The sequence below is a fragment of the Podarcis cretensis genome, assembly GCF_951804945.1.
Source record: "Podarcis cretensis genome assembly, chromosome: 6".
Lineage (NCBI taxonomy): Eukaryota > Metazoa > Chordata > Lepidosauria > Squamata > Lacertidae > Podarcis > Podarcis cretensis.
In genome coordinates, this window is record NC_137175.1 from 2671303 (window position 1) to 2686674 (window position 15372).

The 15372-nt window shown below is 46.5% G+C and overlaps 1 protein-coding gene across 4 annotated transcripts in view; it reads right to left on the reverse strand.

The window, feature by feature from the left end:
• The window catches only part of EFCAB8 (EF-hand calcium binding domain 8), a 67708-nt gene that overhangs the window by 1335 nt on the left and 51001 nt on the right, over positions 1 to 15372 (reverse strand). For 3 of the 4 annotated variants that reach the window (XM_079978905.1, XM_079978904.1, XM_079978906.1), the window contains exons 22-27: positions 14240 to 14461; positions 10629 to 10793; positions 9265 to 9433; positions 5982 to 6114; positions 4177 to 4375; positions 2121 to 2219 (exon numbers count right to left, since the gene is read on the reverse strand). In XM_079978905.1, the coding sequence (XP_079835031.1) occupies positions 2121 to 2219; positions 4177 to 4375; positions 5982 to 6114; positions 9265 to 9433; positions 10629 to 10793; positions 14240 to 14461 (987 nt within the window). Of the gene's footprint in view, positions 1 to 2120; positions 2220 to 4176; positions 4376 to 5981; positions 6115 to 9264; positions 9434 to 10597; positions 10794 to 14239; positions 14462 to 15372 lie in introns of those variants that run through there. The other variant, XR_013839624.1, reaches the window with a different exon arrangement.

Below are 15372 nucleotides of genomic sequence, written 5' to 3' on the forward strand. Positions count from 1 at the left end.
CGCTAGTGAGGGAAGTACTCAGTGAGTGCTATGCTAGTGTGGTACGCTAGTGAGGGACGCGGGTGGCGCTGTGGGTTAAACCACAGAGCCTAGGACTTGCTGATCAGAAGGTCAGCGATTCGAATCCCCGCGACAGGTGAGCTCCCATTGCTCGGTCCCTGCTCCTGCCAACCTAGCAGATCGAAAGCACATCAAAGTGCAAGTAGATAAATAGGTACCGCTCCGGCAGGAAGGTAAATGGCGTTTCCGTGTGCTGCTCTGGTTCGCCAGAAGCAGCTTAGTCCTGCTGGCCACATGACCCGGAAGCTGTACGCCGGCTCCCTCGGCCATTAAAGCGAGATGAGCGTTGCAACCCCAGAGTCGGTCACGACTGGACCTAATGGTCAGGGGTCCCTTTACCTTTACGGAGGGAAGTGACGTAGGCGATAGCACACGTGTCACGTGACTAGTCAGGCAAAATGGCTGTATCTGCAGTGGAGAAGGCGGTTTTGTGTTCTTGAATTGAGGAAAACGGAATCTGTAACTGTTGTGTGATGGCATTTTAGATCCCGATTCGGGGGGAAAACCTCCAAGCATAAAATGTATCTATGATTGGCATAAAAAGTTTGAAACTACGGGCTGTTTGTACAAACTTAGAAGCCCTGGACGACCATGTGTATTGGAAGAAGTCATCAATAGTGTTTGCACCGCCATTCAATGAAGCCCAGGAAAATCCACACATAGGGTGAGTCGCGTTTGGGCAAAAATAGATTACTGATTTGATGTGTGTCGTGTGACACAGGCTGCACACATAGAACATCTGTGACTGTTTCTAAAGAAAAACTTTAAACATTCCCCTACAATTCTGTTACAGGTAACATAAGATATATTACATTCTTCTTTTTTTATAGTGCATTGAAACTGTATACTTCATTACGAATCACCCTCTGTTATTCAACTCTCCCATTCCTCATCTCTTTCTTTCTTTCCTTTCTTTTTAGCTGCCTGTGCATAAACAGCCACTTTATGTGTCAAAAAGTTATTAGGGTCACTCAAAGCGAACTGAACCTTTTCTGCAGAGTTTACCTGTTTCCGTGTTTGGGAAATAGATCTCTCTCTCTCTCTTTATTGCATGCAAATAGTGTAAGTATGACAAATAGCAGGTTAAGCAACAAAGGAAACAGTAATGCGGAATTGTGGAAGGAGACCAGAGCAACAAACTGGCATATCAATTTGCAATCACAGCTCACTGACTTTCAGGTGGAATGCAGATACCCCCAGCGAAGAATGAGAAGCCAGAGGGATAAGGGAAGCTCCCTCCTTGTTGCTGTATTTGAATAATCCATATTATCCATTTTAGCCTCGCTCCAGAGCCACCCACCCATGTCTGGCCAAACATTTTGACGCAGCGATGTTCAAGACATTGGGGAAACAAGTGGCAAAGCAGGAAATTCCCAGGAATGGGCAGTAACTAACTCAGGGCCTCTAAGTGTCCCTATTTTCCAGACAATCCTGGATTTAGAGAAGCCGTCCCGGTTTCTGATTTGATCCCGGAACGTCCCGCTCTTCTTTGTTGTTGTTGTTTAGTCGTGTCCAACTCTTCGTGACCCCGTGGACCAGAGCACGCCAGGCCCTCCTGTCTTCCATTGCCTCCCGCAGTTTGGTCAAACTCATGCTGGTAGCTTCGAGAACACTATCCCACCATCTCGTCCTCTGTCGTCCCCTTCTCCTTGTGCCCTCCATCTTTCCCAACATCAGGGTCTTTTCCAGGGAGTCTTCTCTTCTCATGAGGTGGCCAAAGTCTTGGAGCCTCAGCTTCAGGATCTGTCCTTCCAGTGAGCACTCAGGGCTGATTTCCTTCAGAATGGAGAGGTTTGATCTTCTTGCAGTCCATGGGACTCTCAAGAGTCTCCTCCAGCACCAGAATTCAAAAGCATCAATTCTTCGGCGATCAGCCTTCTTTATGGTCCAGCTCTCCCTTCCATACATCACTACTGGGAAAACCATAGCTTGAACCATACGAATTTTTCTTTAGGACGTCGCTATTTGCATCGGAGACATGTTAGAGGGCATGGGGTTATGTGAGCTTCCCACCACCCCTTCACCCCGCCGACTCTCATCTTCTCCTGGAGCTCACTTACCTGGTCCTTGTGGGCTACGTAGGCCTTCATTTCCGGGAGCTGCTTCAAGACGGGGCGCGGAAACTTCTGCTTGTAGGCGCTGCCCAGGATATCGCTCTTCTGCGCTCACCGAGGGATTTAAGCCAGAGAAGTCGCTTAGCTGGGCCCTCCTCCCTTCCCCTGCCTCTGGCTCCCCTCCCCTGAGCTACCCAATGGTCCCACCTGCCTTTCCCGTCCCTGCCCTGCCCTGCATGCCTTGGAGCCATAGAACCGCAGAATTGGAAGGGAACCCCAAAGGCCATTCAGCCCAACCCTGGCAGGAGCAACAACTAAGGCATCCCTGACTATCCAACCTCTGCTTTGAAAATGCCGATGGAGGAGAGCCCACCACCTTCCACCTTTTGAATTGATTTTAGAATGAATTTATTTTAGAATGCATTTCAATTAATTGATTGTGATTTTATGTAAACTGTGTTACTTTTATTGTTGTTAGCCGTTCTGAGCCAGGCTTCGGCTGGGGAGGGCAGAATATAAATAAAATTTTATTTAGAATCATAGAATCCTAGAGTTGGAAGAGACCACAAGGGCCATCGAGTCCAACCCCCTGCCAAGCAGGAAACACCATCAGAGCACTCCTGACATATGGTTGTCAAGCCTCTGCTTAAAGACCTCCAAAGAAGGAGACTCCACCACACTCCTTGGCAGCAAATTCCACTGTCAAACAGCTCTTACTGTCAGGAAGTTCTTCCTAATGTTTAAGTGGAATCTTCTTTCTTGTAGTTTGGAACCATTGCTCCGTGTTCGCTTCTCTGGAGCAGCAGAAAACTACCTTTCTCCCTCCTCTATGTGACATCCTTTTATATATTTGAACATGGCTATCATATCACCCCTTAACCTCCTCTTCTCCAGGCTAAACATGCCCAGCTCCCTTAGCCATTCCTCATAAGGCATCGTTTCCAGGCCTTTGACCATTTTGGTTGCCCTCCTCTGGACACGTTCCAGTTCGTCAGTGTCCTTCTTGAACTGTGGTGCCCAGAACTGGACACAGTACTCCAGGTGAGGTCTGACCAGAGCAGAATACAGTGGCACTATTACTTCCCTTGATCTAGATGCTATACTCCTATTGATGCAGCCCAGATTTGGGCTGCATATTTATTAATATTATTATTATTATTATTATTCCAAGCGAGTACGTTCCACTGTTGAATAACTTGTAGTGTCAGAAAGCTCTTCCTAACGCTTGGGCTGGAATCTCCTTTCTGTGAGATAGCCAGCGTCAGATAACCAACGTGCTTAAGTCCCATTACTGCATGAAAGGGATACTGCCATAGACCAGCGGTTCTCAAAGGGTGTGACGTGCCACCCTGGCGTGGCAAGTGTGGATGGCAAGTGTGGCAGCAATCAAAGAAACATCTAAATATTTCAGTATAGGATAGTATCAATTAAAAAAAAATGATTTGCAAAAAAATATATATAGAATAACTTTCTGACCACAGGAACTGTTTGGCAGTGCAGCAGATTCCCTCAGAGGGTGGTGGGCTTCATTCAAAGGTTTTAAACAAAGATTTAAACAAACCTGCCATGGATGCTGTAGCTGTGAATCCTGGATTGCAGGGGGTTAGTCTAGATGACCCCCAGGGGACCCTTCCAACTCTTCAGTTCTATGCCACATCAAGGCCTTCAACCAGCTCTCTTAGTTGCAAGTTTCAGTGGGTAGATGGCATTGACTGATGTTCTAGCGCTCATTGGCTGGGCGAGGCCAGGGGGAAAGGGGGGCAGCTGCTGCCCCAATCAAGTAAATAAATATAAAAACTTAACTAAAAGTGGAAATAATCAGAATATTTGAAATTAAAATGCTCAGGCCACTCGGATGCTATTGTGGAGCCTTCTAGCGATGCCACTGACAACCCGACTGAGAGATAGGCGTGCATTCCGCCAACTGACCCATCGCGTCGCAGGCAGCTCGGTTCTGGAACAGGACAAACAGGTTACCCTGCCCTCTCCCATGTGCTCTGGTCACTTTTTAGACAGCAGGTGACCCACCCCACCCCGCCAAGAAGCAAGAGAACTTCCTCACCAGCTTCCCAAACTCTTCCCACTGCTGATAAGAGGCCTCAATTTGCTCATCTGTGATCTGGATGATACGCGTCTCTTTATGCATCATTTCCTGCATCTTGCTGGCAGCGTCGTGGGACGACTTGACATGCAGGAAATCCATCAGCATGGACTGCTGCCTCCTCTGCTGGCTCAGCGTCTGCACAATGTTGCGGGTGCTCCTGCAAGCAGGAACGGGGCGGGGGGGGGGAGAGAAATAATGACCCTGGTGCATGCAAACAAGCACCTTCTCCATGTGCCTCTGTGAGAGGTCCCTCGGTGGCAGCACCAGAACAGGGCCTTTTCTGTGGTGGCTCCTCACTTGTGGGATGCTCTGACACCTTTGTTACCTGTCTTTAGGCACCAGGGGAAAACATTCCTCTTCAACCAGGCCTTTAACTGTTAATCCCAGACCCTCCAAGTGTCCCTATTTTCCAGAACCCATCCTGCTTTCTGATTTGTGTGGGATGTGATCCATTGGTACAGTCAAATGCAACATTCCCTTCATGTGACCTGGGAGATGGGCATAGGCCGGGCTGACTCCATAAAAAAGCCAGGTCACGCAGCCGTTTTCTCAGTTCAGTCTAGTTTAGTCTTGCAGTTTTGTATTCTTGTCGTCTTGAAGTTATCTTGTTCTCTCTCTTGCTGCCATGATGCTCTCCTGCAGCCATTTTGTATTCTCTTAATGTAATTTTGCTGTCTGCTGGCTCTCAGCCAGCAGCACATGAGTTCAGAATCCCTACTGTATGAGATGAACTCACACTGATTCTTGATGTAACTACCAAGTAAAGCCTGCCTTTCAGGAATCAAATCGTGGACTGAAATGTGAGTAAACTTCTTGTTACAGTGGACCCTCGGGTTACGTTTAGGTAATGTAACTTTCGGTTTGTACCTCTTAAAAATGGGGCGAGGGTGGCATTGTGGGTTAAACCACAGAGCCTAGGACTTGTTGATCAGAAGGTCAGCGGTTCGAATCCCCGCAACGGGGTGAGCTCCCGTTGCTCGGTCCCTGCTCCTGCCAACCTAGCAGTTCGAAAGCACATCAAAGTGCAAGTAGATAAATAGGTACCGCTCTGGCAGGAAGGTAAACGGTGTTTCCGTGCGCTGCTCTGGTTTGCCAGAAGTGGCTTAGTCATGCTGGCCACATGACCTGGAAGCTGTACCCCAGCTCCCTCAGACAGTAAAGCGAGATGAGCGCCGCAACCCCAGAGTCGGCCACGACTGGACCTAATGTTCAGGGGTACCCTTTACCTTTACCTCTTAATTGGAAAATCCGCCGCTTACGGTCGCGGTGTGTGGCTTCGGCTGCAGGGTACGTTAGAGCCGTGAGCGGACTCAAGCCTCTTCATTCCCAACGCAGCACCGGCAGCCAGGAGGCCAGATTATGACGAGTTACCAATGCTCCGCTGGACCTCCGGAGTCCCCAATATTCCGTGGGGATTTTGGGGGGGGCACCTAGCCCTGGCACTCACCCCCAAAGCCCTGACAGCCTGGACCGTGTTCTTCCTTAATAGGACGACACGGAGCTCGCCGCCATTTCCCTTGGCAGCGGACCGGAAGTCCCAAGCTTCCCACAATTTGATCCCGGAATGTCTCGCTTTTCCTTAGGACGTCCCTTTTTTCATTGGAGAAATGTTGGAGGGGATGCTGTTTCTAGCAGCAACTAGCGGCTGTGTTCTCCATAGCGCTCAGGGGGGGCACTATTTTCCGTGCTGCAGGTGCAAGATTGCAGCAAAGGGGCCCCTCCACTGCAGGGCCAAGAAAAGGCGTCCGCCCCTGTTTACTCACTCCCAGTGGGGCTGCCGGCCTTCGTTCAGGACCTTCAGGGTCTGCAGGGAGCCTGTTCGGCGGATATCCTCAGGCACTTCTGCCGCCATCATGGACTGCAATTCCAGCCTCCACACCGCCTGCCCAAACGTCCCTGCGAGAGAAGCACCTAATCTGAGCACCCTCACTTTTGCCAAATCACAACCCATAAGCCAAAGCAGAACACGCACACTAGACACTGGATTTTGGTACTGGCTGCAAAAGTCAGCGCCTCGGGAAATCTCAGCCTGGTGTTATTTTTAGCCAGTTTCCAGTTCCTAATGGCCATGGAAAATAGACCAAGGTTTCGAGAGAAGCTTAGAACTTGCCCCTAGTGATATATCCCTGGGGGCAAATTAGAGTCTGAGCACAACTTCCAGTGGTGAAAGGGAGGCTGCCCTACATAGTTGGTTGGCCATTTGCCTAGCTAGCTGAAGACAGTTTGCAATCTAAGAAAACGTATGCAAACGTATGCATTAGTCAGAGAATCCAGCTGTTCTCAGGGCAGAAGCAGGATTGCCTTGCTGTGGAAAGTGTCAAAGGGGTGTGTGTCAAGGGTCCCATCATAGAATCATGGAGTTGGAAGAGACCCGGAGGTCCAGCGCCGAGGGCCTTCTGGTGGTTCCCTCACTGCGAGAAGCCAAGTTACAAGGAACCAGGCAGAGGGCCTTCTCGGTGGTGGTGCCCGCCCTGTGGAACGCCCTCCCACCAGATGTCAAAGAGAAAAACAACTACCAGACTTTTAGAAGACATCTGAAGGCAGCCCTCTTTAGGGAACCTTTTGATGTTTAATAGACTATTGTATTTTAATATTTTGTTGGAAGCCGGCCAGAGTGACTGGGGACACCCAGCCGGATGGGCGGGGTATAAATAATAAATTATTATTATTATTATTATTATTATTACCCCCTGCGATGCAGGAATATCAACCAGATCATACGTGGCAGATGAACATCCCCCACCTTATAAAGACTAGGACTAGCCGCCTGAGAAAGAGCTTCTATCCAAATGCGATTTTGGTTTTAAACGCAGTGTAAGGTAGCAGTTAAATCGGCTATGATTAAATGGGCACAGGACATTGGTCATAATATTATGTTTGCTGACTGGGAAAAGTTGTGGACCACCGATATAAAGTTTACGGCATGTAATGCCTTAAGAGAAAATATTATGAAAATGATCTATAGGTGGTACATGACCCCAGTCAAGCTTGCAAAAATTTATCACCTGCCTGATAACAAGTGTTGGAAATGTAAAGAAACTGAGGGAACATTCTTTCACCTTTTGTGGACATGCCCAAAGGTTAAGGCTTTCTGGGAAATGATCTATAATGAACTGAAAAAGGTATTTAAATATACCTTTCCTAAGAAACCAGAGGCCTTCCTTCTGGGCATTGTCGGCCAATTGGTGCCAAAGAAAGATAGAACACTCTTTATGTATGTAACAACTGCCGCAAGAATACTCATCGCAAAGTATTGGAAGACACAAGACTTGCCCACCCTGGAAGAATGGCAGATGCAAGTGATAGACTATATGGAATTGGCAGAAATGACTGGCAGAATCCGAGACCTGGGAGAAGAGTCGGTGGAAGAGGATTGGAAGAAGTTCAAAGAATATCTCCAAAAACATTGTAAAATGTTTGAATGTTAAAATGATGTTGGATATAAAGAAAATATGGCATCAGTGACATAGTAAAAAAGAAATATGTAAAAATGTTTCAAGAAAAAAAGGGTAAGACCAGAGTAAAATTATGTCGAAACTAAACAAAGGATATAAGGGATTAAGTTATAAAGAATATGTAAGAATGTATTTAAAAAGAAAGGGAAAATAGAAGACATAACAGGTTGGAAGGTTGACTAAGATTTGAAAAAAAAGGGTAAGGAGCTGCTAAATTTGATTGAGTAAAGGGGAATGCAGGAAAGGGAGATGTGAGGAAGTCAGGAAAGAGGGGTATAAAGATAAGAATCAAAAAACTAATTTTTCTTTAATTTTTGTTCTTTTTTACTTTTTCTGTTATATGTTTTTGTACTGTGTTTTTAATGCTTTTTTATTGTTTTTTGTTGTTGTGTTCGATTGTAATATCTGTTTTATTACATAAAACCAAAATAAATATTTATAAAATAATAATAATAATAATAATAAATAAACACAGTGTAAGGTAGTCTCGGAGTGGAGTATATTGTATTCAGTTATGGGGTATCAGAGTTTTTAGGGGGTCAACCAGGCTGGGATAGCTGGGATAGCAGGCTTGTTGGTTTTTAAATGTCTGGTGTAGATTTTTTCAGTTTCGTTGTTCTGTATGGGACAATGACAATAAAGATTATAATATTGTAAATTACTTTGATAAGATACATATTTTTTATGTGCAAATGACTTTAGATACCTATTAGGTCCACACATTAAAAGGTAAAGGTACCCCTGCCCGTACGGGCCAGTCTTGACAGACTCTGGGGTTGTGCGCCCATCTCACTTAAGAGGCCAGGGGCCAGCGCTGTCCGGAGACACTTCCGGGTCACGTGGCCAGCGTGACATCGCTGCTCTGGTGAGCCAGAGCCGCACACAGAAACGCCGTTTACCTTCCCGCTGGTAAGCGGTCCCTATTTATCTACTTGCACCCGGAGGTGCTTTCGAACTGCTAGGTTGGCAGGCGCTGGGACCGAGCAGCGGGAGCGCACCCCGCCGCAGGGATTCGAACCGCCGACCTTTCGATCGGCAAGTCCTAGGCGCTGAGGCTTTAACCCACAGCGCCACCTGCGTCCCTAGGTCCACACATTACCATATAGCATATATTCAACACAAAAAACAGCGACAATTTGTTGTTGACAAAGGACAGCTGGACATAGAAAGGGTCCCATTACCTTCAGGAGCTGAGAGCCTCATCAAACCTAAACCCGGCCCTGATTCAGAGCGCAGAGAAGAAAACTTCCCGGGCCTCCAGGAATCACTCGCTGTCAGAGATGGGGTCCTCAGGCCTGGGCCCTAAATGTGGCCTTCCCAAGCCTTCTATCTGGCCCCTGAAAACTTCCCCAGGCCACACACCTTCCTCCCACCCTAGGCACATCGACGTGGTGCAGGTTTGGAGATGTGGGCAGTTCCTTTTCTTTCTGCTGCCCGACTGCAGCAGCTCAGGGCGAATGGACTTCCGGCATTGCAGCAGGTTGGACTGGATGACCCTCGGGGTCCTTCCCAATTATTCCGTCGCTCTGCTCCCCTGCCCCGGACCAGCCTCCTGGTCTCCCACGACACCATCCGAGAGAAAATGCCTCACCCACGTGTCTCCCCGAGAGCATCCAGAGCTTGATTGTGCTGTCGTGGCTGGAAGTGAGAATCGCCCTGAATCTCTCGACGTATTTGATGCTGCCCACGTTCTTCAAGTGTCCCCTCCAGGAGCTCAGGCAGACGGGGGGAATCAGAGAGGTGAACCAGCCCTCGTGTTCCTGCCGCAGAAATTTAAAGAGGCCCCTGTTACACCGGATGCTGAAGCCCGTCGTCAGGAAGGCGGCAGACCTAAACGGCCTCGGTCCTGTATACCTGAAGGAGCGTCTCCACCCCCATCGTTCCGCCTGGACACTGAGGTCCAGCGCCAAGGGCCTTCTGGTGGTTCCCTCGCTGCGAGAAGCCAGGCTACAGGGAACCAGGCAGAGGGCCTTCTCAGTGGTGGCGCCCGCCCTGTGGAACTCCCTCCCACCAGATGTCAAAGAGAAAAATAACTACCAGACTTTTAGAAGACATCTGAAGGCAGCCCTGTTTAGGGAAGCTTTTAATGTTTGATGTATTACGGTATTTTAATATTTTGTTGGAAGCCGCCCAGAGTGGCTGGGGAAGCCCAGCCAGGTGGGTGGGGTATAAATAATAGATAATTATTATATTATTATTAATAAGAATATTGAGTGCTGTATTGCTTTTAACACTCGACTGGAAGCCGCCCAGAGTAGCTGGGGAAACTCAGCCAGATGGGTGGAGTATAATTAATAAATTGTTGTTGTTGTTGTTGTTGTTGTTGTTGATGATGCTGGGAATGGTTCCTGGTTTGGAAGGAAATCTTGTGGGGTGAGGGAGGACCCTTCGAGGTCTTGTGGGAGATGGGCTAAAAGCTACCAAAAATATATCTTAAGAGTTACTATAAAATTGAGGAGTGCTAAAATGCAGAGGGAGAGGAAGACGTAGAATTGCAGCGATAAATTGTGTTAAGTTAAGGGTGAAATTGAAAAGGAGAATGAATTTATTTTTAATTGGCTAAGAAGGGTTGCTGAACAATTGTTTAAAATAAAGGATGCAAAAAGGGGAAGGTATGGGGAAGTGCGGGAAAAGAGGCTTATGGAAATGAGGTAAAGAAAGTATGACTTTTTATGTTTGTCTTTATGTTGTTTTTGTGTTTGTTAAAAATTTGGAAACTAATAAAAATTTTATTAAAAAAAAATAAAAGCTACCAAAACTCGCAGACTTTATGTCTGGGATGCATGAGTTAAAGGAGTGTTCTGGGGTCAGATGGCGAAGCAGAATTAACAATAAAATGTAGAAAGGTGTCATTAAATAATCACACAATCCAACGTGTGCCAAGTTGCCCAAACACTTCCTCTCACGCAGTCCCGTTGGTACACCTCTCTGGAAAAAGGATGTCATGCTTCTAACCTCTTCGGTTATAACAGAGGAACTGAAGTCCGAAGGAATTCTGCAGTAATCAGGGATTAAGCCACGAAAAGCGTTCTGGCTCGGCTGTGGAAGATTCTCATCGCTAATCTCTGACTCAGGGTCTATCTCCCCTCTCGGTGTGCAGTAATTCATGATATCCCAGATCTAGGGAAAAGGGAGGGAATGGTATCAGAGGAGCCTGGCGTGCCTCCAGCCTTCTCGGTACGTTGCAGGAGAGATTCAAGAAAATGCCAGAACTTTAGGCTTGCGCAGCTAATAGTGGATAAAAAGGCCTCTGTTGTCCTAGCGCAACAAATCCACTTTTTAAAAAAAGAATAGGACTGTTTGCAGTCTGGAAAGCCACAGGGAAATGTATTGGGAAATGTGCAAAGAACAAGAGGCTAACAGAGAGGTGTGTGAACGCCCTGCAAGAAAATCCAGAGGAATGGTAAAAAAAAAAAAAAAACAAATATAATGCAAATAAATAATTGTTTTGAAACTGCATCAGAAGGAAGGCAAGGATACGAAATACAGTCGTACCTCAAAAGTCGAACGGAATCCGTTCCTGAAGTCCGTTCGACTTCCAAAACGTTTGGAAACCAAGGTGTAGCTTCCAGTTGGTTTCCGATTGTGCAGCCGCACCAGAAACAATAGCAGAAGCTGTGCCAGACATTCAGCTTCCCAAAAAACGTTCAAAAACCGGAACACTCACTCCCATTTTTTGATCATTCAGGAGCCAGAATGTTTGACTCCCAAGGCGTTCGGGAGCCGAGCTACGACTGTATTTCAAAAAGCAGTTTGCAAATTATGACTGTTCTTCATTAAAACGCACAACAATTAACATGCACAATAAAAACAATCCCATTAAAATAGAAATGTCTACGGTGTGCTTTGCTCGCTCCCTGTCTGGAGCGCATTCACATGACTCAGCAAGCAAATTTTGGCGGCCTTGTGTTTGCCCCTTGGCTCTGCCACCCTTCTCACAACGCAGAACGTCTGGCATTTTCAAAAAGGGCAGAGCAACTGTGCAATAGCCACAGGCACAGCCACCCTTGGTGCAAGCCACCTTCCTTTCATTTTCCACAGGGGACATTCAGAGGGTGCAGCCATGGCCAGTACCTCAGCAAACATTTCATATCCTGCTAACTGTCTTCACAAGGTTACAGTGACGGGGGGGGGGGGAGTATTTGATCTCCTGCTAAATTTGCCCACTTGCCCTCTGATGAAGAAATGACCAGTCCATAATTTTAATGGTAGGTTTATTGTAGCTGTGAGAGACACAGGAAAAAACCCCGAAACCCAGAAGACAAAAGTCAGAGATTGGAGGGCATTATAATGAGGGAAATAAGTATTTGATCCCTTTGCAAAAGATGACTTAGCACTTGGAGGCAAAACCCCTGTTGGCAATTACAGAGGTCAGACGTTTCTTGCAGGTGGCCACCAGGTTTGCACACATCTCAGGAGGTATTTTGTCATTATTATTTTTTTAAAATAATATTTATTGAAATTTCCAAAAAAAATAACAGAAAAAAGAAAGAGAAAAAGAAAAAAAAAAGAAACATTTGCATTTAGGCCTTACTTTCATTAACATCCTTCCAGGACTTCCCCACCCCACCCCCTCTTGTATTCCATTTCCATTAAGTTAGTTCAACAAGTTCTTACCCCAACTTTTAAGCTTATTATCATTGATCCAATATTCAAACCGTTCTTCAACTTAAAAATATTTTTTCCACCTAAGATCGACCCCTGTTCCCTTCCACGAATTCCCCTCTTTAATACACAGAACAGAACAAAAAAAGAATAAAGAACATAATATAATTTTACACCCTTTGGATTCCGAATTTCCCTCCCCCCTTTCCCAGTTTCGATCCCCAATATCCATCAAGTCTGCTGTCAGCCTGGGAACCCCACATCCATTTTGTCATTTCTGGTCATTTCTTCGTCAGAGGGCAAACGGGCAAATTTAGCAGATGATCAAATACTTTTCCCCCCTCACTGTATAGACCTGAGCAGCTGGGTCAAGCAGAGAAACCCAGTGGCATAGCGAGTGGGGAGGGCAGCAGGCGCCGGGGCCCCGGGCATATTTTGAGGAGGGGGCAGGGATAGAATCATAGAATCCTAGAGTTGGAAGAGACCACAAGGGCCATCGAGTCCAACCCCCTGCCAAGCAGGAAACACCATCAGAGCACTCCTGACATATGGTTGTCAAGCCTCTGCTTAAAGACCTCCAAAGAAGGAGACTCCACCACACTCCTTGGCAGCAAATTCCACTGTCAAACAGCTCTTACTGTCAGGAAGTTCTTTCTAATGTTTAGGGATGGCTGCCAGCACCCAGAGCATGGAGAAACGAGCTCCATTAGCCCCAACCCCATGAGGCATTGTGGCCAAGGGAGCTCATTTCTCCCTCGGCATGCCAGGTGGGCAAGGCTGGGCTGCCTCTGTGGGCTCCTTCACCCTCTGGGCCCCACCCTCTGTGGGTTCATGCAAGGCCCTGCAGGAACCCATAGGGAAGCTGTGGGACTGGAGGCAACAACAGCACCATGGAGTTTGGGAGCAGAGGAAGGACAAGGAGAATTTGATTCTATTCACATTTAAAGGCAAACCTACTTAATTCACACCATGCAAACCGAAAACACAACCATCCTTTGAGATTCGCACTCCTCCGAAGTGTCTGAGCTTTCAGTTCTCTGTGTAGGAGATGAAGAAATAACCATTTGGGCTTCAGGTCCCACCAGCCTCAGGCATCACGGCTGCAATGGGAGTTACTGGGAGATCTGCATTGGCTCCCAGTATGTTTCCGAGCACAATTCAAAGTGTTGGTGCTGACCTTTAAAACCCTAAACGGCCTCGGTCCAGGATACCTGAAGGAGCGTCTCCACCCCCATTGTTCTGCCCGGACACTGAGGTCCAGTGCCAAGGGCCTTCTGGTGGTTCCCTCACTGTAAGAAGCCAAGTTACAGGGAACCAGGCAGAGGGCCTTCTCGGTGGTGGCACCCGCCCTGTGGAACGCCCTCCCACCAGATGTCAAAGAGAAAAACTACTACCAGACTTTTAGAAGACACCTGAAGGCAGCCCTGTTTAGGGAAGCTTTTAATGTTTAATGCTGTATTGTTTTTAACACTTGATTGGGAGCTGCCTAGAGTGGCTGGGGAAATTCAGCCAGATGGGTGGGGTATAAATAAGTTGTTGTTGTTGTTGTTGTTGTTGTTGTTGGAGTTGGAGGTGATGTTGGTTTCTGCTCTCTTCACTGTGCAGCAAAGTGCTTGTCACGAGGCAATGTTTACATTCCAGTCAGAGTTGCTGTTGGAGTTTTTCCCACGGGAAAGGGAGACTGGATGTGACGTACACTGGTTTCCTGTTTTTCACGGTTCTCACTGTGTTTCTCTCCGTGCTTTTGAGGAGAGAGTATGCTTTCTCTGCTCCGGCAGAGGCAGGATGTTTTTCTGTAATCTACCAGCTTTGAAATGTAAATAAAGCAATATAGAGTATGTGCACGTATTCCTCATCATTCCGCTGTGCACGGGACACTGCAAAAACAACAGGTACCATGCCCAGAATATGGAGCCATCAACTGCCTAGTCCCTAATCCACAGGGAAGTGGGAGCACTGACCTTTAAGTAGCCCAAGGAATCCCCAGTGAAGAGGACTAGGTTCTTGTCATCCGTGCTCATGGAACAGACCACGGTGTCCTGGGCATGTCCGTGGCCTCCTCGGAATTTGCCCAGCATCCCTCCTTTGCCACCGAACGTCCATGCGTAGATGTTCCCATCGGAGCAGCTGGTCAGCAAAATGGCTGTATGAGAGTCTCGCTCGCGAGCTTTCAGAAAGAGGATCTAGAAAGGCAAAGACGGGTAAAGCGAGAGACCTTTCAGAAGCGCAGTGACTGCGGGGGTTTCCCCAGTGTGATGCTTTGCAGAGGATGTGGTCCAAAACTGCCCAGTTCTTTGTTGTTGTTTTTATAATATTTATTAAAGTTTCGAAAATGTTACAAAAATGAAAAAGAAAAAGAAAATAAGAAAAATACAAAGTACAAAAAAATTAAAATAATTAAAAACATTTCAATCTTTCCATGTCTTGTCTTTCATTTGCATGTTTCCCTGACCTCCTCACACCTCCCTTTTTTGTGTTCTAATTCAATTAGCAGTTTCAGCAAATCCTTTCCATTTTTGCTTTTATCTTAATAATTTATTTTAATATATTGTAACTTTACATTCTCACCTATTCATAGTCCAATTTTACTTAATTCTATAACATTACTCCTAAAAATTTGCGTTACCTTATTTAACCTTGTCTTACCATAAAACACCTTGAGATTTAAAACTTAATACTTATTTATACATAACTCCTTATATCATTTCTACTAAAGCCAGACAATTTCATTCCAGCATTTTCCCTAATATTTATTAATTTTACACTAGTTCCCCAAATAAAAAAATTTTCTTTATAGATTTTCCAATTTTCATCCAACGTCCCTTTTTCCTGGTCTTGGGTTATGTCAGTCCTTACTGTCCATTCCATCTTAGTCCATCAACCTGGTAATCTTATGTCCGAGGCTCTTAAATCTCTTCCATGCCCCTTCTGCAGATCTTCTTCTTCTTGTTTATACTCATTGAGGAGTAGGTCTCTGGGGGATTTCAGCCCATAATTATCTCCATCTCAGGGAGGGGCCCAGTTCTTTGGCTAACACCCTCTTGGAAGCTGCTAGGAAAACTTCTCCAGCTGTGAGTGCACAGGGTTGGACCTT